General features: G+C 43.5%; 1 protein-coding gene across 6 annotated transcripts in view; it reads left to right on the top strand.

Annotated features, from left to right (window-relative positions):
* Window positions 1-27,186, top strand: part of pdgfd (platelet derived growth factor d) — a 200,167-nt gene that overhangs the window by 164,310 nt on the left and 8,671 nt on the right. For all 6 annotated transcript variants that reach the window (XM_041199509.1, XM_041199513.1, XM_041199511.1 and 3 more), the window contains one exon: window positions 6,015-6,229. In XM_041199509.1, the coding sequence (XP_041055443.1) occupies window positions 6,015-6,229 (215 nt within the window). The remainder of the gene's footprint in view (window positions 1-6,014; window positions 6,230-27,186) is intronic.

The raw sequence follows: 27,186 nt of genomic DNA on the forward strand, positions 1-27,186 counted from the left end.
TTTTCACGCATGCGCACAAAAGAGCGCACTCATCTCCCTGAGGCTAAGTGCTGCCTCAGGGAGATCAGCTCTAAATGTCAAAATGCTAAAAACAGAAAATTAAATTTCCTTAACATGTCCCCTCATATGACACTGTCACATGAGTTGGGACATGTCCATAAAATTTTAATAAAGCTTTTGTAAAAATTTTAAAAGCTACATGAAACCTCATCCCGCCCATGGACAAGGTTTCATGCTTTTTCTAGTTTGTGCCGGGGCTCCTGGCCTGCCCACCAACCTTACGGTTGGGCAAGCAGGTCCTTTAATTACTTAATTGGCCCTGTCAATGGCCTCAATTGGTCATTAACAGGTCAGCAGGCGCGAAGCTGGCTTTGCTGTGCCCCCACCTTCCTGAAAATTTAAATGGGGCGCGATGACGTTGGGAGTTCCGCACGACATCATCGTGCATCATTTTACGTGTCGGTGAGCGGGCCCCACCCCCACTCACCAACGCATAAAATCCTGCCCCATATTTCCACCCATTGCACCTGTCCATTGGAAGATGTCCCTGAATTTGTCATATGCTAAACTGTGCACTACTTTCATGCACAACCAGATTTGGACAATGGGCTTTTCTAAAGTTGCCAACACACCTGGTGCACTCTTTAATGACAACTAAAAATGTTGTTGCTGGGGTAGTAAGCTTCTTTTAAATGCAGAATTTCTGATGTCAGAATCCTAAGTCTCTGCAGCTGAGGAGGAATATGAGATGACACTCCACCCAACAGGTGCTCATCAGCTACCAACACATGCTCCTGCTTCATTCATTCTTTGATATACCTGGTGCACCCTCCTGTAAGTGACTATCTAAATCTGCAGTGGTGCTCTGCAGTACTGCATTGCTGGATATTTGGGGCAGGTTAGGCTGACTGTTGTTGGCACCTACAGAAGTGAAAAAGGATGTTTATAAAGCAAGTGTGTGTTATGGCAGAGTTCCTATGTACGATTGGACAAGTGGCAAAAACCTACTGAGAAAGGGTGATACCATTCCTCTGTTTCAGGGAGGCCTCTAGCTTCATCATGACGACTCTTCTAGTGTTCTCCAACCCCAGGATTTTCAACATAATCTCTTCAAGAGACTCATGGCTTTCAACCTTTGGAAATTTCTTCTTATTTGAATTTCTTATCTGGTAAATTGTCCTGTAAGCAAAGTATACATGTTGGTACATTAAGTTTAAAGATTGCGTGTAGAGAGGGCAACTTTGACCTGTCCCTCCCTTTGGGGAACTAATAGGATCTGGTGCAATGTTGGTCTTGCATCCCACACAATTTTATTCTTCATTAAAGTGAATGGAGAGTAATATTGAGCAGAGTGAAAAACCAGCAGTCCATCTCATCCTGTGGGTTTGCACTTCTGTTATTCCACATTCTTTTTATGTTGAAGGAGAGACTCTGGAATATGTTGAGCACTCCCCATAACTTTGAAGCTAACTCTCTCAAAAGGCCACCATTTATGAGGAGAACCAACACTGGATCAGCTGCACTACAAACTATAGCAGTGAGTGTTTGATAACAAGAAACTCTGCAAGACACCAAAAATGCTAGTGTACAGAGCAGATGTCATCAGTACATTCCTGTACTGCAGTGAGACCTGGATTGTTTATTTGTGGCACATAAGAGCGCTAGAGAAATTCCATCAGCAATGCCGCTGCCATGTTCTCTGGATTCAGTGGGAGTACTGTCAAGCAAATGCTAATGTCATTTTTTAAGCCAGCTCCACAAGCATTCAGGCAAAGCTCCTGCAAAATCAACTTCAATGGACTGGACTCTGTGTCTGGGCGGTTAAAGCATCTGCCCCGCCAGATTCTGTTTTCTTAACTCTCAAATGGCCAATGTTCCAGGGAGGACAAAGAAAACACTCTGAAGCTCTCAATGAAGCACGGCAGTATTGACATTAATAACTGGAGGAGCTTGCTAAGCATCATTCAAAATGGTGACAACCAGCCCATCAAGCTGCATCGTGCATTGAGTCCAAATGCCTTAATGATGAGGCAGAAAAGCAGCAGAGAAAGAAAGAAAAGGAAGCAAATCCTACACCCCAGATCCCACTACCATGTTTCCAAAGATCTGCAGGTCGAGACTTGGCCTGTTCAGTCAGATATGAAAACCCATGAAAGAAACACGCAACCCTGAGTAAATCCTCAAACCCAGGGACAGCCAGCGATGGCAATATATCACAGGTTTAGCACTAGTTCCAATTTTAAGTGGCAGTGATAAAGCGTTCCCAGCTGCTAAAACGGGTCATCCTGTTTGTCTGTCAAACTGATTCCCAGCAGTTTCACTTGTGGCTTTGGTGGCTGCAAGAGGGCCACAGTTCAAGAACCCTGAGGCAGTAGCATTGGTTTCACACACAAGTACCTTATAAGTGGATGGACAGATCTGTAGTTCATTAGATAGGAGGTTATTTGTGTAAGTAACTTGACAAATGCACAGTAATGTTATGTAAATAGTCTTCATGAGTGGCAGGAAGTGGCTGCAATTGGAGAAGATAGTATAGGGATAACTTTTCAAACTCATGCAGCTTGCTGGCCATGAATGCTAGTGAAGAATTTGGGTGCACATGCCCGATTAGTTTCTTTTCCATACTCTTTCAACAAGTCAAACTCCTGCCAAAAGTGTGGCTTTTGTAAAATTACTTATTACAAGTAGCAAGGAGCTTGTTGTGACACATAGACTGATCCGTTTTTTAACAATTTAATTTTGCTTTCAATCTGTCAATTGGGAACACCAAGCATGGGCTAATATTCTCTCTTTTTATAATTCAGAATTGTCTATCTTTTTTTGTCAAGTTCAAAATCTATATTTCAACAAATACTTCAAGCCAGTACAGCGTTATTCCAATGTTAAAAATTTAAGTGAAACAAATCTAGTGCTGTATAGTAGCAATTATTGGGGAAAGGTGTTAGATATATTGTGGATCTAATTTTATATTTAATGCTAATGACAACACAGTTGAATTTGAGTTATGAACACCAACATAATGCTAAAATGGCCAAAAGTCTGAAGTCCCCATTTTTCATTAACTCTATTTATTTATCTAAAAATGTTTTAGGTACATACAAATATAGCTTTAGCAATGATACAAATATAGTGCATCCTACCCAGCAATTAAATATAGCAGCATTGAAATGTACATCTGGTTGAAAAAATATTCCTTTTGATATAAATGGTGTTTGTTGTGCTGGAGTGCCTTGAACTTTGAGGTCTGTTAATCTGAAATTATAGTGAACTAGCAGAATGCTGGTTGTAGATTTTATGCTATGACACAGTTTGCATATATTATGTTTATTTGACCCCTGTTTTGCTTCGTGGTACTAAGCATATTTTAATACTTTTGTTTCCACCTCCTTTGAGGTTCCCAGCATCACAGATGCCAGTCTTCAGCCAATTCAATTCACTACATGTGATATCAAGAAACAGCTGATGGCACTGATACTGCACAGGCTATGGACCCTGACAGTCCAGCAATCGTACTGAAGACTTGTGCTCCAGAACTAGCCATGCCCCTAGCTAAGCTGTTCCAGTATAGCTACAACACTGGCACCTACCCAACAATGTGAAAAAGTACCCAGGTCTGTCCTGTTCACAAAAAGCAAGACAAAACCAATCCTACCAATGACTGCATCATCAGTCTACTCTTGGTCATCAGCAAAGTGGTAGTAGGTGACATCGACAGTGCTATCAAGTGACACTTTTATATAGTAATAAGCTGCTCAACAATGCTCAGTTTTGGGTTCCACTTGCGTCATTGAGCTTCTGACTTCATTACAGCCTTGGTCCAAACATAGACAAAAGAGCTGAACTCCAGAGGTGAGGAGAGAGTGTCTGCCCTTGACATCAAGGCAGCATTTAACTGAGTGTGGCATCAAGAGCCCGAGTAAAACTGGAGTCATTGTGAATCAGGGAGAAAAATCTTCGCTTGTTGGAATGATATCGAGTACAAAGGAAAATGGTTGTGGTTGTTGGAGGCCAATTATCTGAGTCCCTGGACATCGCTGCAGGAGTTCCTCAGGGCAGAGTCATGGGCCCAACCATCTTCAGCTGCTTCATCAATGACCTTCCCTCCATCATATGGTCAGAAGTGGGATGTTCACTTGATTGTACAATGTTCAGCACCATTCACGACTCCTCAGATACTGAACGTCCATGCTCACATGCAGCAAGGCCTGGACAATATCCAGGCTTGGGCTGATAAGTGGCAAGTAACATTTGTGCCACACAAGTGCCAGGAAATTACTATCTCAGAGAATCTAATCATTGCCGCTTGACATTCAATGGCATTATCATCGCTGAGGCCCCCACTATCAACAGCCTGGGGGCTACCATTGACCAGAAACTGAACTGGACTAGCCTTATAAATAACAAAAGTAAAAGTTGCTGGAAAGAATCTGAAGGTTCTGAAGAAGAGTCATATGGGCATAAAACGTTAACTTTCTCTCCACAGATGCTGTCAGACCTGAGTTTTCCAGCAATTTTTGTTTTTGTTTTTGTTTCAGATTTCCAGCATCTGCAGTATTTTACTTTTATCTTAGCCATTTAAATACTGTGGCTGCAAGAGCAGGTCAGAGTCTGGGAATTCTGTGGCTAGTAACTCACCTCCTGACTCCCCAAACTCTATCCACCATCTACAAAGCACAAGTCAGGAGTGTGAAGGAATAATATCCATTGCCTGGATAAGTGCAGCTCCAACAACACTCAAGAAGCTCAACACCATAAAGATCAATGTAGCCCGCTTGATTGTCACCCCATCCACAAACATTCACTCCCTCCACCACCGACATACAGTGGCAGCAGTGTGTATCATTTACAAGATGCACTGCAGGAACTCACCAAGGCTCTTTAGGCAGCACCTTCCAAACCCAGGACCTCTAAAGCCTCAAAGGACAAGGGTAGCAGACATATGGGAGCACCAAAACCTGCAAGTCCTCCTCCAAACCACACACCATTCTGACTTTAAACTATATCACCATTCCTTCACTGTTGCTGGATCAAAATTCTGAAATTCCCTTCCGAACAGCACTGTGGGGTGTATACGCACCTAATGGACTGCAGCACCTCTAGAAGGCAGCTCACCACCACCTTCTCAAGGGCAATTAGGGTTGGGCAAGAAATGTTGGCTTATCCAGCAATGCCAACATCCCATGCAAGAATAAAAGCTTTACTATTTTCAGTAGAGCAATATGATAAATTGTGACTGTAGCTTAGGTAAGTCAGTGGCCACTTACAGGATGGGCATTTCATTAGCATGAGATCATTGGTGATACCTCACGAAATGACCCAAATTCTTCAATGGGTTTTGTTGCCAACACCACTGTATGAGCAGCCTTTTCTCATTTCATGCTTTCTCATGTTCTTACTGGTTAAACTTCAATTTACTGTCAAACATAATAAAATAACACTTGCTTTCACAACGGTAGTAAAATGGTAACACTGGACTCTACATCTGTGCGCAATGTGTTGCATAATTAGTAGCCCTGGGAACAGGACTGACAGCCCAACAGAACATACTTTACAAACATAGAGCACATCTTGTTTTAAACTTGCGTTTTATATATATAATGAGAGTGCTTAGTGGAACACATTAGTATGTTGCTTGGGGTAGTTTGTACCAGGTACAAGGCAACTTTTGTCATTTGTATAATTACCTATAGCAAAACAGTAAAACTAATAAGAGTGATCACTGGGTTTGAATATACTGTATAGTATATGGCTTATAATGTTTAAATGATCATTGCACAGTTTCATACAAAAGAATATATCACAAATGTAATAGCACAATAAAGCATTTAGCCTAATAGCTGAGATAATGGAATCAAATTGCGATGCAGTTTCAAAAGAAACTATTTTTGTTTGCAAGTTTGAAAAGCCTGCACATGTTATCAATGAGTATTTTCTGACCCAACTACCAAAAACAAGCAATGATGCCACTTCTAACAGCAAAGCAAAACTAATTTTCTTTAAATCTTCTTTTATAGCTGACCTGAACAGAATGAATAGTGATGTTAAACGCTACAGCTGTACGCCACGAAACTACTCAGTTAACCTTCGAGAAGAGCTCAAACAAACGAATGCAGTCTTCTTCCCTCGCTGCCTCCTTGTTCAACGTTGTGGGGGGAACTGTGCCTGTGGTACTGAACACTGGCGATCCTGCAACTGCATGCCAGCCAAAACCATTATGAAGTATCATGAGGTATTTTTAATTAAATTAACCTTAACTGAGACTGTGATATAATCTGATGGTTCAGATACACATCAGCACTAATAGCATGTGGCATCTCTTTTTATCTTTTATCTTTGAAGGCGTGATATTCTGGTTTATAAAGATAGAAGAATAGCTGAAATAAAAACAGAAAATGCTGAATATACTCAGCAGATCAGTCAGCATCTGTGGATGGAGAAGCAGAGCTAATGGCCAGGACATAATGTGGTGGCAGTGGCCCCATCCATGAGCCTGTTAGTCAGGGGCAATCCCAACTGGGCCGTTTTTGGGAGCCCAGGCCAGATTTTACGTCAATCAGGCAATTACTTCCTGGCTTCAGGGCTCTCATACCTTTAAGGGAGGAGATTCCATCTCCAAGACCTGCCAGCTAACTTGAGGGCTGGTAGCTCGTCAGTCACAGCAGTGTCACTGGGAGCAATGACCGCTGCTGGGACTGCACCCTGCCGAGAGCAGCATCATGGACAGCACCCTGGCACCAAGGCAAGTGAGGTCAAGGTCACCAGCGCCAGTCAGGCAGGCCCCAGCAAGGGGGGAGTGGTGAGGGTTGGGGGGTTGTGGGGGAGACATTGCTGACAGGCAGCCCTTGCTGCCAGAGGGTCCCTCCATGGGCCAAAAGGTGCCTGACAAGTCCACATAATGGAGGGTCTCCACCATCACTGGTAAAATGCCAGCAGCAGCAGGAAAAGGCCTTTAACTGACCCTTAATTGGCCACAAGGGGCCTCATTGGTCTTTGGGTAGGAGGGCCGTCTGTTACCCTACCACCACTGGTAAAATGCCAGTGGCAGTGAGAAGGTGACAGGAATGTCATCCCCATCCCTGTTGTCCCACCCTGTTTTTTGGCCTCCCACCTCCCAGCACATTCCCTGAGGTCCCGTGATATCCCAGCCAACATTTCTGGTCAATCACCTTTGCTCAGCATGGGAAAAGATGAGAGATGTACAGGTTTCAAGCACGTACAGAGGCAGGAAAAGGTGAGGGAAGAACAAAAGGGAAAATTGGTAGCAAATTGGAAGGCAGGAGAGATTAAATGACAATATGTATGATGGTGCAATGGAGAAGGAGATAGTAATGAGACAAGGAAAGAAACAAATGATGGGTCTAGAGATGGTGCAAATGGAAATGTAACAGGAGAATCATCACCAACAGCTGCTGTCCAAAAAATAAGTGAGTGCAGAGATTATGATGTGAAATTGTTGAACTCATTGATGAGTCTAGAAGGCTATAAAGCGCTTAATCAGAAGACGAAGTGCTGTTCACCAAGCTTATGTTGTGCTTCACTGGAATAGTTTAGGAGGTCAAGGACAGAGATCAGAGTGGAAGTGGGGAGGAGAATTAAAATGACAGGCAAATAACAGCTGGATAAGAACAGCTTCAAAACAAATGTGCTATTTGGGATCATGTTTCATACATATTTATTAAAACCAATGAAGAGCATTTTGCTCTACAAATTAATTTAATTACTCTTTTGTGTTTACAGTAACTTGGTCCTGCAATCCCCACTTAATAAAATATCTATTATCATGTCATGAAGATTAGAATGCCAAAATTTGTAAAACAGATCAATAATGAGAGATGCAGAAATAGAAAATATGCATGAAAATTCTAACTATACAAACTTAAAAAATACTGCGCTATTCACAAGTTGACTGATGATCAATGATTTTGGGGAGAATTTATTCCTAGTGTTTTTTTCCTGAGAATTTTGCTGTTTTCAGGGCATGGCTAAAATGTGGGCTAATTCCTCCATATAGAAGATGCGTAGTACTAATCAACTTAATCAACTGTAAACTGCAATTAGGAGGCAGTTAAGCACTGGGAAGGCACAGTTAGATGTTTACTCAATAACATTGCTATAGAATAGGACAATACATTGTATGTAAAACCAGTTTCGTAGGAAAACTACCAGCAACCCAGACAGAGGAGGCACACAGTTATATCCATGGAAAATATGCTCGATACTTGTTTGTGGATATAATTCCCATAAATTGGAAACAAGCAGCAGGTATCAGTAACCACAGTCCTGCACATGACTGATTTGCATGCACAGGTCCCACAATGCTTAACGAAGGAGGTCCAGAGCCACCTTAATGGCAGCTAAACAACACATGTCCTTCAAGTATCACATATTTTAAATACAAGGTGAAATTACAAACCACACAGGAGAAATGGGCGTGTGCTATATGGCTTCCCTGATCAGAATACCAATAATACATTTGACAATAATTCTAATTGTAGTACAACCAACTTTGCACTTGCACTACAGTTCTGTACATTTTAGCAGATGTATATTGTTAGCTGTGGCTGCATGGATAACCTTATTCTCTCTGAAGCCATCCTGCCACTACTTATTTCAGATCAGTGTTTGTCTTAAAATGAAAGCAAATGTGAACCTCGAGAAGAATACATCTCTACTTTTATTACCTGTATTTTGTGCAGGAAGAAGTAGTGTAGCAGTGGTTGGTACTTGATTGTACTTCATACATACTCGTCACATCATGGGCAACATTTCCAGCTCTTTCTAATTCATCTTTTTCCAGTCCATTAAGTGCGTAGTGTACAAAAATCTAGAAAGTGGAAAACAGTTGAGCCAACTCATCTTTAAATGAAGAACTTGTGACTTTCCTTTTACACATTTTCTGGTTATCAGTTGGCTGCATCAAACTAGCAATGTGTTAGTGCTAAAATGTCAAATTTTCCTCTTAAGTGCCCAATCTGCTGGTTTGATTGGTTAAACATGCAGATTAAGTGTATTTGCACTCGAACTACAAAGTATCCAAGAAAGATTTTTTTTAGCTCCACTAAGTACTCTAGTGCACTCCCAACAACATTGTCCAATGTCACTTTAAGCCATAAGCAATCTTTGTTTATAATTGGTTAACATAAGAGTCAGAAACTGCATATAATCAGTTTTGCTAAAATGCACAATATTTTGGAACAGAAGCTGCAATGTAAACTTAAGATACAAAATAAGGTGTTGTAATTTTTTAAAAATATTTTTAAATAGATCAAGCTCATTTTCATGAAAAGAACTTTTTGTACAAAATTTTACATACTTAATGTAAAGTAAATATGTTAGATGGAGTAGTGTTAAAGATCAGGAATAAGGGTTTAAACTAATTTTCCTTTATGTTAAAACAGGACTGCATATTTGTAAGTAGACGCATAGACCAAGGCATCTTACATTCATTTGACACTATAATCTACCACTAACCTCATTCATCAGTTTGTACAATACATTCAGCATCAACATCTCAAATGCTCTAATCTGAATGCAACCTGGGCTGAGACTGAGGAAACATAAGACGTGTGAGAGATACACATGCTCTCACTGCCACAGTTAATTGCAGAGTTGTCATCTTTTTAACAGAGAAGTGTCTCCACTTTTGGCAATTTCCTGTTATTAACATCCCAATAATTTCCTCGAAGAAACACTCAAGACTGGGGCATTCAGGTCATGACTTTGAATGCTTCCACTGAAACAGCCCGATCTTTGACACTGAAACTCACGTAGACATATACAAATGGATGATGGTGTTCTTTGTATCAGCTGCTTATCAGGCAGAAGTCAATAATTATGGAGACACTGTATTGCAACATTTGCTAGATACATATTTTGACATGGGAGTTCTAGTTCTTAAATGGCTATACTATATTTTTGCCATCCCATTAACTGTCAAAATCCTTGAATAATTATGCTGCACCTTCAAACTTTGGACATAAGTAGTTCTCGCAGATCTAATCATATCAGGGCCACAGCGAACCTCTAAACAGATTTAAATTCATGAAAGAATGTGAAGTTGAAGAATTAAAATTCAAACCTGAGGCTGCTTTCCTTTTGTGTTTCACTTCACATAGAAGTCCAGCCGTAGCTTTTAAAGCCTAACTTTTAACACGAGGGTATAGGGTCACTCATGAGCCAATTATTCTTGAATTGTGGAACAGCTCAGACAAGGGAAATTAATTTTAGAATCGAGGAAGGCAGAAGTCATTGCATCAATCACATTCCTGATCAATCAAAGCCCTTTTTGTACTGTTGAGCTGAAAGCTATTTATGCATAATGAATTTGGAAAAGATTCAGTTGAAAGCTCTTTTTGATATTTCTGATATGCTGTGTGGAAATTACATTGTGTTCTGAGTATACAAAAATACTCATGAACTAGATTTAAGATCTCCTTCACAATGCAGTTCACGTCAAATACTTCAACCTTCTGTAAGATAGGGGGAGGCGATGGGGTAGTGGCATTGTCACTGGGCTAGAATTCCTGAAACCCAGGGTAATGCTCTGGGGACCTGGGTTTGAATCCCACCACGGCAGATGGTGGAATTTGAATTCAATAAAAATCTGGAATTAAAAGTCTAATCACAGAGTGCAGAAGAGGCCCTTCGGCCCATCGAGTCTACACCGAAACGTGAGAAACACCTGACCTACCTACCTAATCCCATTTACCAGCACTTAGCCCATAGCCTTGAATGTTATGACATGCCAAGTGTTCATCCAGGTACTTTTTAAAGGATGTGAGGCAACCCGCCTCCACCACCCTCCCAGGCAGTGCATTTCAGACCGTCACCACCTTTTGGGTAAAAAAGTTTTCCCACACATCCCCCATAAACCTCCTGCCCCTCACCTTGAACTTATGTCCCCTTGTGACTGACCCTTCAACTAAGGGGAACAGCTGCTCCCTATCCACCCTGTCCATGCCCCTTATAATCTTGTACACCTCAATCAGGTCGTCCCTCAGTCTTCTCTGCTCCAACAAAAACAACCCAAGTCTATCCAACCTCTCTTCATAACTTAAATGTTTCATTCCAGGCAACATCCTGGTGAATCCCCTCTGCACCCCCTCCAGTGCAATCACATCCTTCCTATAATGTGGCGACCAGAACTGCACACAATACTCCAGCTGCGGCCTCACCAAGGTTCTATACAACTCCAACATGACCTCCCTACTTTTGTAATCTATGCCTCGATTGATAAAGGCAAGTGTCCCATATGCCTATTTCACCACCCCACTAACATGCCCCTCTGCCTTCAGAGATCTGTGGACACACACGCCAAGGTCCCTTTGTTCCTCAGAACTTCCTAGTGCCATGCCATTCATTGAATACTAATGATTGTCGATTGCCATTAAAAACCCAAATGGTTCACTAATACCCTTTAAAGAAGGAAATCTGCCATCCTTACATGGTTTGGTTACATGTGACTCCAGACTCATAGCAATGTGGTTGACTCTTAACTCCCTCTGAAATGGCCTAGCAAGTCACTCAGTTGTACCAAACTGCTACAGAGCCTTAAAAAAGGAATGAAACTCTACGGACCACCCGGCATCGACCTAGGTACCAGAAATGACAACGGCAATCTCAGCCTGTCGACCTTGCAAAGTCCTCCTTACTAACATCTGGGGGCTAGTGCCAAAATTGGGAGAGCTGTCTCACAGACTAGTCAAGCAATAGCCTGACATAGTCATTCTCACAGAATCATATCTTACAGAAAATGTCAAAGACACCACCATCACCATGCCTGGATATGTCCTGTCCCACAGGGCAGACCCAGCAGAGGTGATAGCACAGTGGAATACAGTCGGAAGGGAGTTGCCTTGGAGGTCCTCAACATTAATTCTGGACCCCATGGAGTTCATGGCATCAGTCAACCATGGGCAAGGACACCTCTTGCTGATTATCACGTATCATCCTCCCTCAGCTGATGAATCAGTGCTCCTCCATGTTGAACACAACTTGGAGGAAGCACTGTGTGTGGCAAGGGTGCAGAATATACTCTGGGTGGGGGACTTCAACATCCATCACCAAGAGTGGTTCAGTAGCACCCTACTGACTGAGCTGGCCGAGTCCTAAAGGACATAGCTGCTAAACTGGGTCTGCTGCAGGTGGTGGGGGAACCAATAAGAGGGAAAAACATACTTGACCTCATCCTCACCAACCTGCGTACCGCATATGCATCTGTCCATGACAGTGTTGGTAGGAGTGACCAATGCACAGTTGTTGTGGAAACAAAGTCCCACCTTCACATTGAGGATACCCTCCATCATGTTGTGTGGAACAATCACTGTGCTAAATGGAATAGATTTGGAACAGATCTAGTAACTCAAGACTGGGCATCCAAGAGGCGCTGTGGGCCATCAGCAGCAGCAGAATTATACTCAACCACAATCTGTAACTCATGGCCCCGCATATCCCCCACTTTACCATTACCATCAAGCCAGAGGATTGGTTCAATGAAGAGTGCAGGAAGGCATGCCAGGAGCAGCACCAGGCATACCTAAAAATGAGGTGTCAACCAGGTGAAGCTATAACACAGGACTACTTGCATGCCAAACAGCATAAGCAAGAGTTAAGCAATCCCACAAACAACGGATGAGATCTAAGCTCTGCAGTCCTGCTGCATCCAGTCATGAATGGTGGTGGACCATTAAACAATTCACTGGAGGGGGAAGCTCCACAAATATCCCCATCCTCAATGATGGAGGAGCCCAGCACAGCAGTGCAAAAGGTAAGATTGAAGCATTTGCTACAATCTTCAGCCAGAAGTGCCAAGTGGATGATCCATCTTGGCCTTCGGAGGTCCCCAGCATCATAGATGCTAGTCTTCAGCCAATTTGATTCACACCACGTGATATCAAGAAAGGCCTGAAGGCACTGGATACTGCAAAGGCTGCAGGCCCTGATAATATTTCAGCTGTATTACTGAAGACTTATGCTCCAGAGCTTGCTACACTCCTAGCCAAACTGTTCCAGTACAGCTACAACACTGGCATCTATCCAGAAATGTGGAAAATTACCCAAGTATGTCCTGTACACAAAATGCAGGACAAATCCAACCCAACCAATTACCGCCCCATCAGTCTACTCTCGATCATCAGTAAAGTAAGGGAAGGGGTCATCAACAGTGCTATCAAGCGGCACTTGCTTAGCAATAACCTGCTCACTGTCGCCCAGTTTGGGTTGCGCCAGGGCTACTCAGCTCCTGACCTCATTACAGCCTTGGTTCAAACATGGACAAAAGAGCTGAACTCCGGAGGCGAGGTGAGAGTGACTGCCCTCGACATCGAGGCAGAATTTGAACAAGTGTGGTATCAAATAGCCCTAGCAAAACTGAAGTCAATGGGAATCGGGGGGAAAACTCTCCACTGGTTGGAGTCACACCTAGCACAAAGGAAGATGGTTGTGGTTGTTGGAGATCATTCAGTTCAACTCCAGGACATCACTGCAGGAGTTCCTCAGTATAGTGTCTTTGGCCCAACCATCTTCAGCTGCTTCATCAATGACCTTCCTTCCATCATAAGGTCAGAAGTGGGGATATTCGCTGATAATTGCACAATGTTCAGCACCATTCGCAACTTCTCAGATACTGAAGCAGCCCACGTTCAAATGCAGCAAGACCTGTACAATATCCAGGCTTGTGGCAAGTAACATACATGCCACACAAGTGCCAGGCAATGCCCATCTCCAACAAGAGACCATTGCCCCTTGACGTTCAGCGGCATTACCATCACTGAATCCTCCACTGTCAACATCCTGGAGTTACCATTGACCAGAAACTGAACTCGACTAGCCATATAAATACAGTGGCTAGAAGAGCAGGTCAGAGGCAAGGAAACATGCGATGAGTAACCCACCTCCTGACTCCCCAAAGCCTGTCCACCATTTGCAAGGCACAAGTCAGGAGTATGATGGAACACTCGCCACTTGCCTGGATGAGTGCAGCTCCAACAACACTCAAGAAGTTTGACACGTTCCAGGATAAAACAGCCCATTTGATTGGCACCACATCCACAAACATTCACTCCCTCCACCACCAACTCACAGTAGCAGCAGTGTGTACCATCTACAAGATGCACTGCAGGAATTCACCAAGGCTCCTTAGGCAGCACCTTCCAAACCCATGACCACTACCAACTAGAAGGACAAAGGCAGCAGACTCAACGGAACACCACCACCTGGTAGATCCTCTCCAAGTCACTCACCATCCTGACTTGGAAATATATCACCATTCCTTCACTGTTGCTGGGTCAAATCCTGGAACTCCCTTCCTAACAGCACTGTGGGTGTTCATATATCACAACTGCAGCGGATCAAGAAGGCAGCTCACCACTACCTTCTCGAGGGAAACTAGGGATGGACCAGCCAGCAAACCCCACACCCCATGAATGAATATAAAAAAAGATGTGTCATGAGGATATTCACTTGCTCATATCTTTTCTATAAAAGTAATCATTTGGGTGATGATCCAAACATTGCTAAATATTGCCTTGGTAATCAAATATTAATTGACCTGAATTACATTGCTAGCAATGTTAGTTGTGATTTTATGGGTAAAACTTTTAGCTCGGCATGCGGGCGCATGCCCGACCCGCTCGAGTATAAAATAGTGCATGATGATGTTGGACAAGCATCCTGACTTCATCTTGTGCTCGCGCAATATTTCGGTTGGTGAGCACACATGAAAGTCGAAAGCGTGCCTGCCAACAATTAAGAGGGCAATTAGGTCCATTAATGTTTCAATTGATTCCAGTTTTTCATGGTCTGCACAACCTTAACAGTTGGCAGGCGGGTGAATCTGCCAGGCAGCCTTTGCATTTTTGATGAAACCTCACCCCAGGGCAGGATGATGTTTCCGTTTTTAAATTTAAAAACCTAAAATTGTTTGGGCAGAATTTTCATCATCTGTATGTTCAAGTGACTGATTCTGATCTGTGGACATTTTCTTCTTGATTTTAAAATCTTTATTAATTGCTTTTAAATTCTTCAGTTCCCTGAGGCAGCTCTCTTCCTTCAGGAGCTTTCATTCCGTGTTCCCCAATGCCCGCACTTACGTCATCGCCCACCCTCCTCCCTCTCTCACTCACTTCGGCAGCGCTGAGCATTTCAGCGCGCTTATCATGCTGGCTGACCATTAATTGGCCAGCCAGCATGAAATTGCAGTCGGGGGCCGATCAGGCCCTCCAATTGCGCACGCCCGCCAAACTAAAAATCCTGCCCTATAAGTTTGGTATTATGAAAGAAAATAGACATTTTTTGGATTGGTCATTATTGGGACAAGACTAAAGTGTCATCACTTTCCAACTTTGTAGTCAACACTTAACCTATTACAAGTTGACAAGGATCAATTCATGTGTTCAATTGCTTAGTACCATCAGACCTCCTTATGCTGTTATTGTCTACCAATTTAGCTTAATGACTGGTTTAGCAACAGAAATCTTTGACCCTCTTAATTGCTCAGCTTGGAATCAAGCAATATGCTTCAAAATGAGCCTCATCCAACTTTACTTTCCAGCAATAGGTCCTGGGTCATTTGGAAGATGAAAACAAATGTCTCATTAGCACTAATGACCTAAATTAGATTTTTAATATGTAGTGGATTTAATCTGTTAATATTGCAATAACGTCCAAGAAATAATTCTCCAGCTCCCTTGCATCATGCAAGTAGAATGTGAACTAGCTGTCTAGAAAAATCCATCAGAAGGTCAAAAGACATATAGTGATTACATATCAGAACAGCAAGAACCTCAGTACAAGAGATTGAAAGAAATTCAATTTCCAACAAATCAAAAATCCAAAGAAGGGTGGGTTGGATGAGGATAAGATGACTGCAGAAAATTACCTCCCTCTATTATCCGAGCTTGCCCCGCAGCGATAGCACAACAATTTCTTCCAAAGTTCCAGTTTTTAATTTATGATTCATGAAGCTATAGTTCAGTGGTAGCACTCTTGTATTTGAGTCAGAAGGGTGTAGGCTCAAACCCCACTCCAGAGGGTTGGGTGCATAATATAGGCTGGTACTCCAGTGTAGTACTGAGGGAGCACAGATGGCATTCTGAAGTAGAGTCATATTGGACTTCATATGTTAATGCAGTTTCTCTCTCCACAGATGCTACCAGACCTGTTGAGATTTTCCAGCACTTTCTGTTTTTATTTCAGATCTCCAGCATCTGCAGTATTTTATTCCATTTTAGTACAGAGGGAGTGTTGCACCATTAGAGGTGCTGCCCTTTGAATGAGGTGTTAAACCAAGGCCTCATCTTTCTCAGGTGAACGTAAAATATTTCATGGCACTACTCTTAAAAAGACCAGGTGAGTTCTCCTTGGGTGTCCTCGTCAATGTTTATTCCTCAACTAACATCACTAAGAGAAATTATCTGGTCATTATCTTATCGCTCTTTGTGGAACCTTGCTTTTTGCAATTTGACTGTCACATTCCCTATATTACAACGGTGAATTAATTTGTTATAAAGCACCTTGGGATGCTCTGTGGTTATGAAAAGCACTATATAAATGCAAGTTCTTATTTCATAATAAACAGTAAGCTGAAAGCATTCCTGTCTTCTTTGAAATGTAATGTGCATTTTAGGCATTTGGAAGGCACACAATTATATTGTTTCCATGATGACCAAAGGTTTAGATCTGGAGCATCTGTTCTAATACTATGCCAGTATAAATAGGGAAATTATACAGCCCAGCCATCAGTGTTTTTAGCTGACATCTGTGTTTTAATCCATGTTATGCAAAAAAAAAATCAGCTTTTTTACATTAGGAAGTTGTATCGACCAGCTTGGTTAAATGTTGGCACTGAAAATTGTTAGAAGATGTTCTCCCACAGTAAGTTGTGATGCTCATGAGGCAGAAATATTTTCAATTAAGTTTATGGTTTCTGAGAGTATCCCTGAAAAAATTATATTAACAAGTACGCTGATAAAATACAGCTTCAAAAAAAAAAACCTTCCTGGACCATGGCCTGTAGTTTTCTACGTGAAAGTTTATTTTCTGCCTGACTGGCTGCAGACACATTCAGGTGAGGAGGTTGAGGATTTGTTCAAGCATTCAGGTCACTGTATTTGCAGAATTTCCAGGACTTGGAAATTAAAGAGGGAGTGAGGTTGTTAATTTAAAGATTAACACTACGATCTTCATGTGTAAAATTTTTTTACAGGAAAATTCAGCTCTATTAATGAGAGTGTTACAGATGGCAAATCTCAGTCTGGAGGGAATCAGTCATAAGCACAAAATTCAACTGTGCCATTCCTGAAAAATTTGCTCTTGTGCATTTTTTTAAACAACAGCAACCTGATCATTTTTATTTTGAATACATTGGAATAAACTTTATTGACAATTTTTATATAAAATGCTGACAAGTTGGCATGGATTAAAAAACCCTTTCAGCAACCATAAAGATAGTTACAATACCATTGAAGGAATGTTCACTTTGTGTTATATCAGACTATTAACCAGCCAAGAATCCTTTCACTACTTCACACCATTCTCTAAGGAAGAAGTATGAAGATATGAAAGCAATAAGAACCTTGCAAGAATGGATTTTGTTATATCCACAGCAATGCATTGCAGGACTTGGGAGTTTCATAGTCAATGGTGTGTTAGTATTTTAAAGTTTAGAATGCCACAGGCAGAAAGCTAGCTTAGTTTCATAATTTCAACCTCATTTAGGCAATGGGTCTAAATATATAGATAAAAGGGGCAGAATTTTATGGCAATGGGATTATAATGGGGATTTATAATGTCTCGCCGCATTTTACAGCCCCGTCCCTGCCGAAACGGGGCTGTAAAATTCTGCCCCAGTAATTTGTTGCACAAACATTGTGTTATTTCTGTAATGCTAAATTTTTAAAATTCATTTATGGGATGTGGGTGTCACTGGCTAAGCCAGCTTTTATTACCCATCCCTAATTGCCATTAAGAAGGTGGTGGTGAGCTGCCTTCTTGAGCTGCTGCAGTCCTGTGGTGTTGGTATACCCACTGTGCTGTTAGGTGACCATATTATTTTAAGCTCGACAAAAGATTACCTACCTGCAAATATTTATTTAAAAATGATAAACATGTAATTTATAAATGGGCTCACAAATATTTTCATGCACAGCGCACTGGTGAAACCTTCCTCCAGTGTAATTTCTGGTGTTTCAGTAACTCAGTATCTCTGAACTTAACAAGTAACCCCCACCCGTATTACATTGAAGTAGTTCGGCCAAGCATTGTTTCCTTGTTTTGAAATAGCATGAGAGGAAATTTGGCAATGAAGGCAGTTTCCCTTCATTTGAAATACTTTTTCACACAGAGAGTTACAAGTGTTAAAATCTATGTTAAGACATACTGTTTAGCACGTTTGAAAGTGTGTGATTAAAAAATCACCTCTCCAATTTGCACACTTTACTGTGTGCATCAGTACCTATTCTTCAGCAATACAAATACTTGTGAAATACTTAATTTGTATAAACTAAATATAACCTCACTTGCTACAAGCCATCAGATTGACATACAGAGTCACCTGGCATATTTTTCTAACAGTAGCTGCTTTGTCTGGTACTGTGTTCACCAATGTGGTTGTTAGCAACCCACAAAGAAGCTTATGATATAATACTTTCATATAGTTCCCAAGCCATCATTAGCACTTGAAGCATCAATAAGATTTGGTAAACATGTTTGTTGACTTATATTGGCTATAACTCAACTGCTATCCACAAAGCCATCCGCTCACAATTGTTTGAAGTGCTTAAAATTCTTCTGTAACTGTGTATAATGTGGAATCTTTTCCAAATTGTCCAGCTGGATAAATGAATACTTTATTTATTAGCACTTCATGTTCTTATTTGAACACTTCCCAAACTGCATGAATCATGTTGTTATTCAAGTGTTGGTTATTAAGTTTATTTCACCAGGAATGTTTCCTCGCTGTCCTTCTCCAATGAAACTCTTCACAAATATATATATATATATAATTAAAATTTACTTCTAATGTTATATTAAGTAAAGCAGTATAGTTTTAAAAATACACAATTCAACCAGGATTACAAGCACATTCTACACATTTAAAATGATAGATTCAAAAGTGTCATATAGGACAATGGACCTGAGCTATTGTACTCCGTTCATCCTTTACATTATGAAGGGATTTGTCAAACTGCAGGAACCCTAATCAGTACTGCAGTGACATGGGTCAGGATTTTCAGCTCGGCTTGCAGGCACATGCCTGACACGCATGAACGTAAAATCATGTGTGATGATGTTTGGCGAGAGTCCCAAAGTCATCCTGCACTCACATGATATTTCAGTCGGTGGGCGCACATGGAAGTCAGCAGCAGCCCGCTGACAGTCAAGAGAGTTGTTAAGCCCATTAATTAATTAGAATTTTTCCCTACCCACCCAATCTTATGAAATGGCGGGCGGGCAAATATAGTGGTCTTTGGATTTTTGAGGAAGTCTCATCCACGGGCAGGATGAGGTTTCCGATGTTAATTAAAAATAAAATAAAAATTTTTGGAACTCATTTTCAACATATCCCTGCTCATTTGTCAGAGTCACATGAGGAGACATGTTTAAAACTTTATTTTTAATGTGAAAAATCTTCAGCTCCCTGAGGCAGCTCTGTGCTTTCAGTGAGCTTTCAGTGAGCGTACCCCCGTGCACATGCGCCAACTTCCGCACTCATCCTCCTGCCCCCACCCAGGCAGTGTTGAGGCTATCAGCGTGCACTTCACGCTGGCTGGCCGTTAATTGGCCAGCCAGCATGAAATCGTGGTCATGGCCCGATTGCGGATGGCGGTCCATTGTGCAGCCGTTCCCGGATCCGCCCATTGCGCCCACCTGACGAGGTAAAAATTCGGTTTCTAGATGGTAGTTTCTGTAAGTGATCTTTTCTTAACTGTAACTTACTTTACAAGATTATTGAAATCTTTCCAAATAGCTATGTGATAATTTAGCTTCAGCTACAAAATCACAATCAGCAAAAGGGACAATTTAATAGTTGGGGAACAGAGATTATTTAGAATTGAACTAACACTTACATGGTTAGGATCAACATAAGTCTACAGCACTTTCATGTGTTCTCTCACAATGAAATATAGCTCACGTCACTGAGATTTTGTGACTGACTTTTGTCTAGGTTTCTTTGGCCTGAATTTCCTGGTCGGCATGTGGAGGCAGGCCCTGCTCACCGACGCATAAAATGACATGCGGTAACGCTGGGCATGCGCCCCGTTGTCACCACTCTTCATTCTGATCTGCAGTTTGGCATGCGCACACCGGAGTCGACTGCGCATCCACCGAACTGCCAAAGGCCTATTAACACCATTTAAATAGTAATTGAAATGATTAACAGGGCTGCCTCTCCAACCTTAAGGTTGGCAGGCAGGCGAAGAGCCCAGGCGGCCTTCGCATTTTTCGTGGAACCTCATTCATGGGCGGGTTGAGGTTTTATAAAGGGTTTATGAATGTAATAAAAGTGTTTATTAAAATTCATTGATACATCCCAGCTCATGTGATGCTGTCTGAATATTTTTTATCTTTTATTTAAATTTCTCATACCCAAACTAATCCCCCTGAGGTGGCTCTGTGCCTCAGGGAGATGTGCAAGCCTCGACTTTCCCTCTTCCTCCCCACCTGCACAGGGACCGATCAGCCCACCCACATAAAATGGTGGCACGCAGCCAATTGCGGGTGACGATTGGTTGCATGCCCGTTCCCGCTCAGCCCTTGGACGGGGAGAAAATTTTCCCCTTTCAAAGCTGAGGCCTGAACTTTACGTATAGGGTCAGGCACCTGCCCGACCCAAACACATGTGAAATTGCGCAAAACGACAGTCAGGCCTGCGTCCCGACGTCATCATGCATGCAAGTAATATTGAGATTGGTGAGCGTGTGCGAGATTTGGAGGCACTCCTGCCGACAATTAAAGGGTAAATGAAAGCCTATTGTCTACGATTTTATGTTGCCCGTGCGATTTCACGCTCATTGCATGGGCAAAACGGGCAGGTGTTAACCTGTTTTTAACAAATTGCCATCCAACGGCGGGAAATAAAGGGTCTGGAGCATTGCCATTGTGAGTAGCGAGGGGTTTAGGAGATAGTTTGCTGCTGGTTGCTTGGTAAAACTTGACAGCTTTATCAATGTCTTGTGCTTCAAGTCTTTGCATTGCTAGCCTCATTTCAGGACTCATTGGTGTCTCCAAGGCCCCCGGAGGATTTATAAAGTGTGAACCCGTCCAGTCACCAAACAGCCTTCTGTTTCTCTGGTAATGAGGATTGTCTACTCCATTGGTGGCACCTCCTCTGAGGAGGAAGAGAGGGGCAGAAGGGAGAGGAGGCCAGGTGTCCATAGGCAGCATCCAAGGGAGCCACCTATGGGAAGAAGAGGCACAGGCACAGAGGGCGCAGAGCCAGCAGGGAGTCCAAGGTGAAAGGGGCCGCAGAAGAGCCCACTATCCTGCTGCCAGAGTGTACAGGCAGCGATGCAGCTACCTGCATTTCAGAATAGATTATGATGGGTATAGACACATCCTTTTATAGGGAACCTTAGCTTTCAGTTCCTTTATATGTGTTTGTTCATGTGCAGCTTATTGCATGTCTACTGACATTACTCCAATCTCCACCTGCAGCGCCATTGCAGCCTATTGATAAAGCTGTCAATCGCAAACTGGTTTAATGTATTGTGAAACTGATCGCACCTTATTGTCCATTCATGCCACCGAACACGCCCGAAGCCAGCGGACACGGAGAGTCCCGGCCCACATCTTGAAAAGTGCAACATGCAGAAGTCGGGACTTACCGTCAGGGCTTTGCTCACATCGCAGACATCTGAGGAGCAGAAGATGCTGCAGCCCAACAGCAACGGGATCCTGGAGGAACGTCCATGGCATGCTGGGTGGATTCTCATGGACATGACTCTGCTACGAAGCAGCTCAGGGAAGATGGAAAATCACCGTTGAGGGTCTGCTTTGGGACTTCGGTGTCTTGGCCATGGTGTGTTATGGATGATTGTCGTGGAGGTGGAGAGGAAGGTGTACCAGGGGTGGAAGAGATGGTCTAGGTTTGACTCAGAGAGGAAGGTGTGTCGGGGGAGGTGAGGTTGGGAGGTGGGGAATTAAGGTGCTGGTGGGAGTGAGGATGCCCGGGGGAACAAAAGTGTCAATGGGGGGAACGAAAGTGTCAGGGGAGTGAGTTGGGAGGGGGGGAAACAAAGATGTCAGGGGATGGGATTGGGAGGGAGGAATGAAGGTGTTGGGGAGGGTGAGTCTGGGAGGGGGGAGGGAGTACGGGGAGGAAGGGGTAATGGGGGAGAAACTACAACTGCGGGGATAGGTATAAGGGGGAAGGAAGGTGCAAGCGAGGAGTTCAGATGGGGCAAGGAGTCCAGGGGGGAGGAAGGAGTCCGGGGGAGGAGGAAGCCTGGTAAGGGGAAGGAGTAAGGATGGAGGAAAAAGCAAGGGTGGAGGAAGAAGTAAGGGTGGAGAAAGGAGTCAGGAAGGGGGAAGGAATAAGATGGGGGAAGAGTCTGGGCAGGGAGGTGTCCAGGGGGGAATGAGTTCCAAGGGGGGAAGGAGTCTGGAAGGGTGGATGTACAGGTGAACATGCAAGGATGGGGTCTATGTAGTTGGTGACTGCCTCCTGGGGAGTGAACTGAGGGTGGGCATCATAGGACGGAGTGGTGAGAATGACAGAGGGCAGAGTGAGGCGGTAGGGTGGGAAGGTGAAGATGTGATGGTACCGGTAGAAGGGACAGCGAGGGTGATTGGTGCAGACTCGGAGGCAGACACAGACCCTGGAAGTGGGAAGGAGGAGGTCGGTGAGGTTAATGTGGAAAGGGTGGAATTTTCGGGGAGGTAGGGAATGTGCACATTTACCTGGACATCCCGATAGAAAAAGTTGTGACTGGTAGGTGATGCCGGGGTTTAACAGTGATGGGGGAAAAGACATGGGTGGCTGGGGGAGGGGAGAAGAGGAAATAATGGGGAACCTGAAGAAGAATGTTAGATGCACCATGCTTATAAATCCAAAAATGAAAGGAGACTCATGTTGGACAGGCACATAGGAGTGCAATCAGTGGGTGGGAAGAGATGCAGGTTAGCGCAGATGGACAACGGTGTGCAAACAACAGTGATCAGGGTTTCTTAGCTTTTCTAGGTCTTACACTTCAAGGTGCTGCCCTGACATCTGCAGCAGGGGTGGAGACAGCCTGTGCAATGGTTGGCCCTGTTGCCTTTGATGACTTTGGCATGGGATTCTGGGGGGGTCCAAGACCTTGGGGGCCCTGGCTTGCTTTGGCTGTCCTCCTGTGGGCAGCTGCTCCCTCTGTGGTGACAGAGGATGAGACTGAGAGGGAGGAGAGGGGGTCACAGGCAAAGGGGATTCAGGGAGCAGACAGCCTCTGAGATTCCTGAGTGGATGACCCAGGGGGCCCCGGCCTGACTCCTTGAAGGGAAGGAGCACCAGGAGGAATGTCAAGGCACCCTATTTCCCTCTCACGTTGCCATGGTAGGAACTCACCCATGGCTACCACAATGGAGTGCAGGTCTGCGCACAACTCTGCCTTCTGCTGGACCAAGGTCTCCATGGCATCTGCCACCCTTCTCATGGAGACCTCCATACGCACATTTGGGCACCACTTCATCAGAGAGCAGGCGGACGCACTCCTCCGACTCGTGTTCCACTCTGTTGAAGGCTTCCAACAGCTCTGTATTTTGTTCCCCTGCCTTCTGCTAGCTCTCCACAATGCGTTGGAAGGCCGAATCCAGAGGCTCATTATCTGACTCTGACCTCACAGATGTTTCTTCCCCAGCAGTTCTCCATGTGCTGGGGAGCTCGGCTGAACCTGCCTCCTCCTGCTGCGGACATGTGTCCATGCAGTTACCACCAGTTTGTGAACCTAAGCAAAGTTGTGTGTCTCTGTGCTGGTGGAGGGTGTGCATAAGCATTGTGACGGGTCTTCCAGGCTGATTATTTCTGGCTCTTTAATGGAGGAGGTGTCCCCTTGTCTGGAGGTGAGGACGTGGATGGAGCTGAGGGATTGGCTGGCTGAGTGCGTCGATTGCTTGGCAGGGCTCCCTGTGAACCGACGTAGAGATAATTATTGTATGGCAGAGTCAAAACCAGGAGAGGGAGAACTCATAGTTGCATTGAGAGATAGATGATGTGGTGCAGGATCCTCACCTGGGTGCTTGTTGCCGACCTCACCATCGCCACAGGCACAGTATATGTCCTCACCAGTCAGCACGATGCACGCTCCTCAAAGTGAGTGAGGGGTCTAATGTGGGTCACTCCACCCCCAGTATGGGACCTCTCCCTGCTTCTTCTGCATGAAAACAGATAGAAAGAGTGTGAGCAGGACGCATGGCACTGCATGGAATGTCTGTGTGGTGAGTGGAGCCATGGGCGGGATGAGGACATGAGCTCGACAGGATATGAGCCTGATGGAGGTTTGAGGGTGTGTGTGTGAGTTCGTGGTGTTGTCCCTTGAGGTGTGAGATCCCTTGAGGTGTGATGGGTTTGTGAATATGTGAGTTGAGAGGGATGAGAAGAGTGACTTTACCCTGGCAGAACAGATGAGATCATTCATCCCCTTGTGGCACTAGGTGGCTGTCATCTTTTGCAAGACATTGGCACTGACCACCGCTGCCACCGCATCCCTTGCTGGATTGGTAACCTTGCTTGTTGGTCTTCACCCAGAGTGGAGGCAGAGGAGATCACGGAGTGCCTCCACAGCACCTAAAACACACTCTAGGGATACGTCACTGAATCAGGGGGCTGCAGTCTTCTTGACTTTCAGGGTCATGTCTTCTATGCAGCAATCGTGGCCTGGAAACAGAAATGCACATGCACCAGCACTTGAAAAATATGGCACCCCGTGTGAGGAAGCGGCGAGGTGATGGTGTAGCGAGCAAATGAGAGTGCGCCCACCTTCGAAATGGCATGTTTCCCAGTAATACATAATTAATGATGCGGGGTTGTGACAATACAGCGTGAAAAGCCGCCATTGTGGCCAGCGGGTAAAACATTCTTTTCCCCGCCTGCTACCGCACTTAGTGCAAATCTGAGACAATTTCACCCAATTTGTGGGGAGCATCATTTGGAGACAAGCTAGTTATCAATCCAATTCTCAAATTTGTATTCCTCATAAGCAGGTCTCCTCACCAGGAAAACAGAATCATCCCATTACTGTTACATTCTTCATCTCTTTGACATAAACAACCCAGCCACAGACAAGGATTGGTGAAACAATAATGTGACTTCTTTACTTAAAGATAAAGTTATATATAGATAATGTTCACTAGGAGGCTAGGTATAGTACATTTGCTCACTGCTACTGCTGCTTGCAGATTTACTACAAATCATGAGACTAATACATCATATCCTGTCAATGTGGTATTGAATGGCAGTAGTTTAAGATACGCCCTTTAAGATATGCACATTATATGACAACATCCCCCTTTTTCCTAAACTAAGGGTTTATGCTTATAGAATCAAACTATTTACATGACATCAAAAGAAAATAACATTGGCCAGAATTTTCTAGCCCCTCACACTGGTGGGATCTTCCGGTCCTGCCAATCTGAGCAGAGACTTTAATGGCTCGCTGGCCCCGCTGCAGGGGATCCAGCCACAGGGGATTGCGGGGGAGCTGGAAAATTCTAGCCATTGGGTCTGAATATGCTTTAACACAGAGTTATAAATTTACAAGTCTTTGAAATGTATCAGTGATTTGCTTATCTGTCCAGATCATTATGATCTTTGGTGGAGGCTGCTGTACAATTAGGGTTGCTTTGTTTGTGTTGAATCTTAAACCACGTTCTAGTCGCAATAGGATGACTTGATGATTTTGGTTGTGATACTGTTCGCGGTGAGTTTGGCAGTGGTTGGTTGAATCATCACTTGCCACTTCTATGGGTGCATACATTTGAGTGTGCAAAATGGAAAGATGTTTGTACCTGCACTGGTATCCAGTTTTGCATATGGGTTATGCTGACCCTGTATCTGTGGACATATAATATGGATGGTGGCAAAAGCTTTCATTGCTACCACCGTACCAATATATTCTTTGATGTTCACTGTGCTGAATGTCTGCTCACTTTTGTGTGTCAATGGTCTGGTCATGTTTATCACCTGATTGTTCAGCTTGGCTAGACATTTTGTGGATCATCTATTTGCGCTGTTATGAGCTCTTGGTTGGTTAGAATGCCATACCTATCTGGCCTCTGGTTGTGGCTTCTCATGACGTCGAACCACTTGTGTTGTCCTTTACTTCTGCACTGGCACTTCCAGAGTCCTCTGGCACCACATGCCTTGCATACAGCATTAAAAGCTGGGAATTTTCTTGGTGCATGTATGAGGCTGCACCACCGCATTGCTTATTAGTCTTGCTTGTATTGGCTATCACACCAATGGTGGAAGAATTATATGTGGCCTGTAGACTCTATCTAACCATTAATATGGCTTCGTACTTGTATCCAATTTGTAGTAGCACTTCCACAGTGTAACCTTTGGGCTAGTCCAAGATGTCATTTTGAAATTCTTCCATTGGGTAGATGCTATCACATGCTCTATTTCCCGTCAGCTAGCTCTGCTGCTAAGAAATCACAATCATGCCCTTTGTCTCTCCATCTGTGTATGAATTAGTCAATCATCTCTATTGATTGCTGCCTGAAAGCCATGAATTCCAGATGGTGTACTCTGAAGTTGAGTTTCATTTGCAATTGATCTTTGAGTGTTGACCATATTTTATCTGGATTGTTGTCAGACAGACCTGACGTGTTTGGTTTATGGAAAGTTATGACATGGCAGATGATGTCTGCCAGGTGGACCAAATCCATAAGGGAAACTTGGTTGCGCCTTCACAATGGTTTTGCAATTTGGATTTATTACGAGATGTGTGCACTGAATTCGAAAGTAATAAATCCACCAAGATGTTTAGAAATTTTAAAAATTAAATTAAAATATTGATTAACTAAATATAAAAGATTTCAAGCACATAAGACCACAAGATGCAGGAGCAGAAGTAGGCCATTTGGCCCATTGAGTCTGCTCTGCCATTCAATGAGATCATGGCTAATCTGATAATTCTCAATTCCACTTTCCAGCCTTTTCCCCATAACCTTCAATTCCTTTACTGATTAAAAATCTGTCTACCTCAGTCT

This window comes from Carcharodon carcharias, chromosome 11 (assembly GCF_017639515.1).
Source record: "Carcharodon carcharias isolate sCarCar2 chromosome 11, sCarCar2.pri, whole genome shotgun sequence".
NCBI classification, from domain to species: domain Eukaryota; kingdom Metazoa; phylum Chordata; class Chondrichthyes; order Lamniformes; family Lamnidae; genus Carcharodon; species Carcharodon carcharias.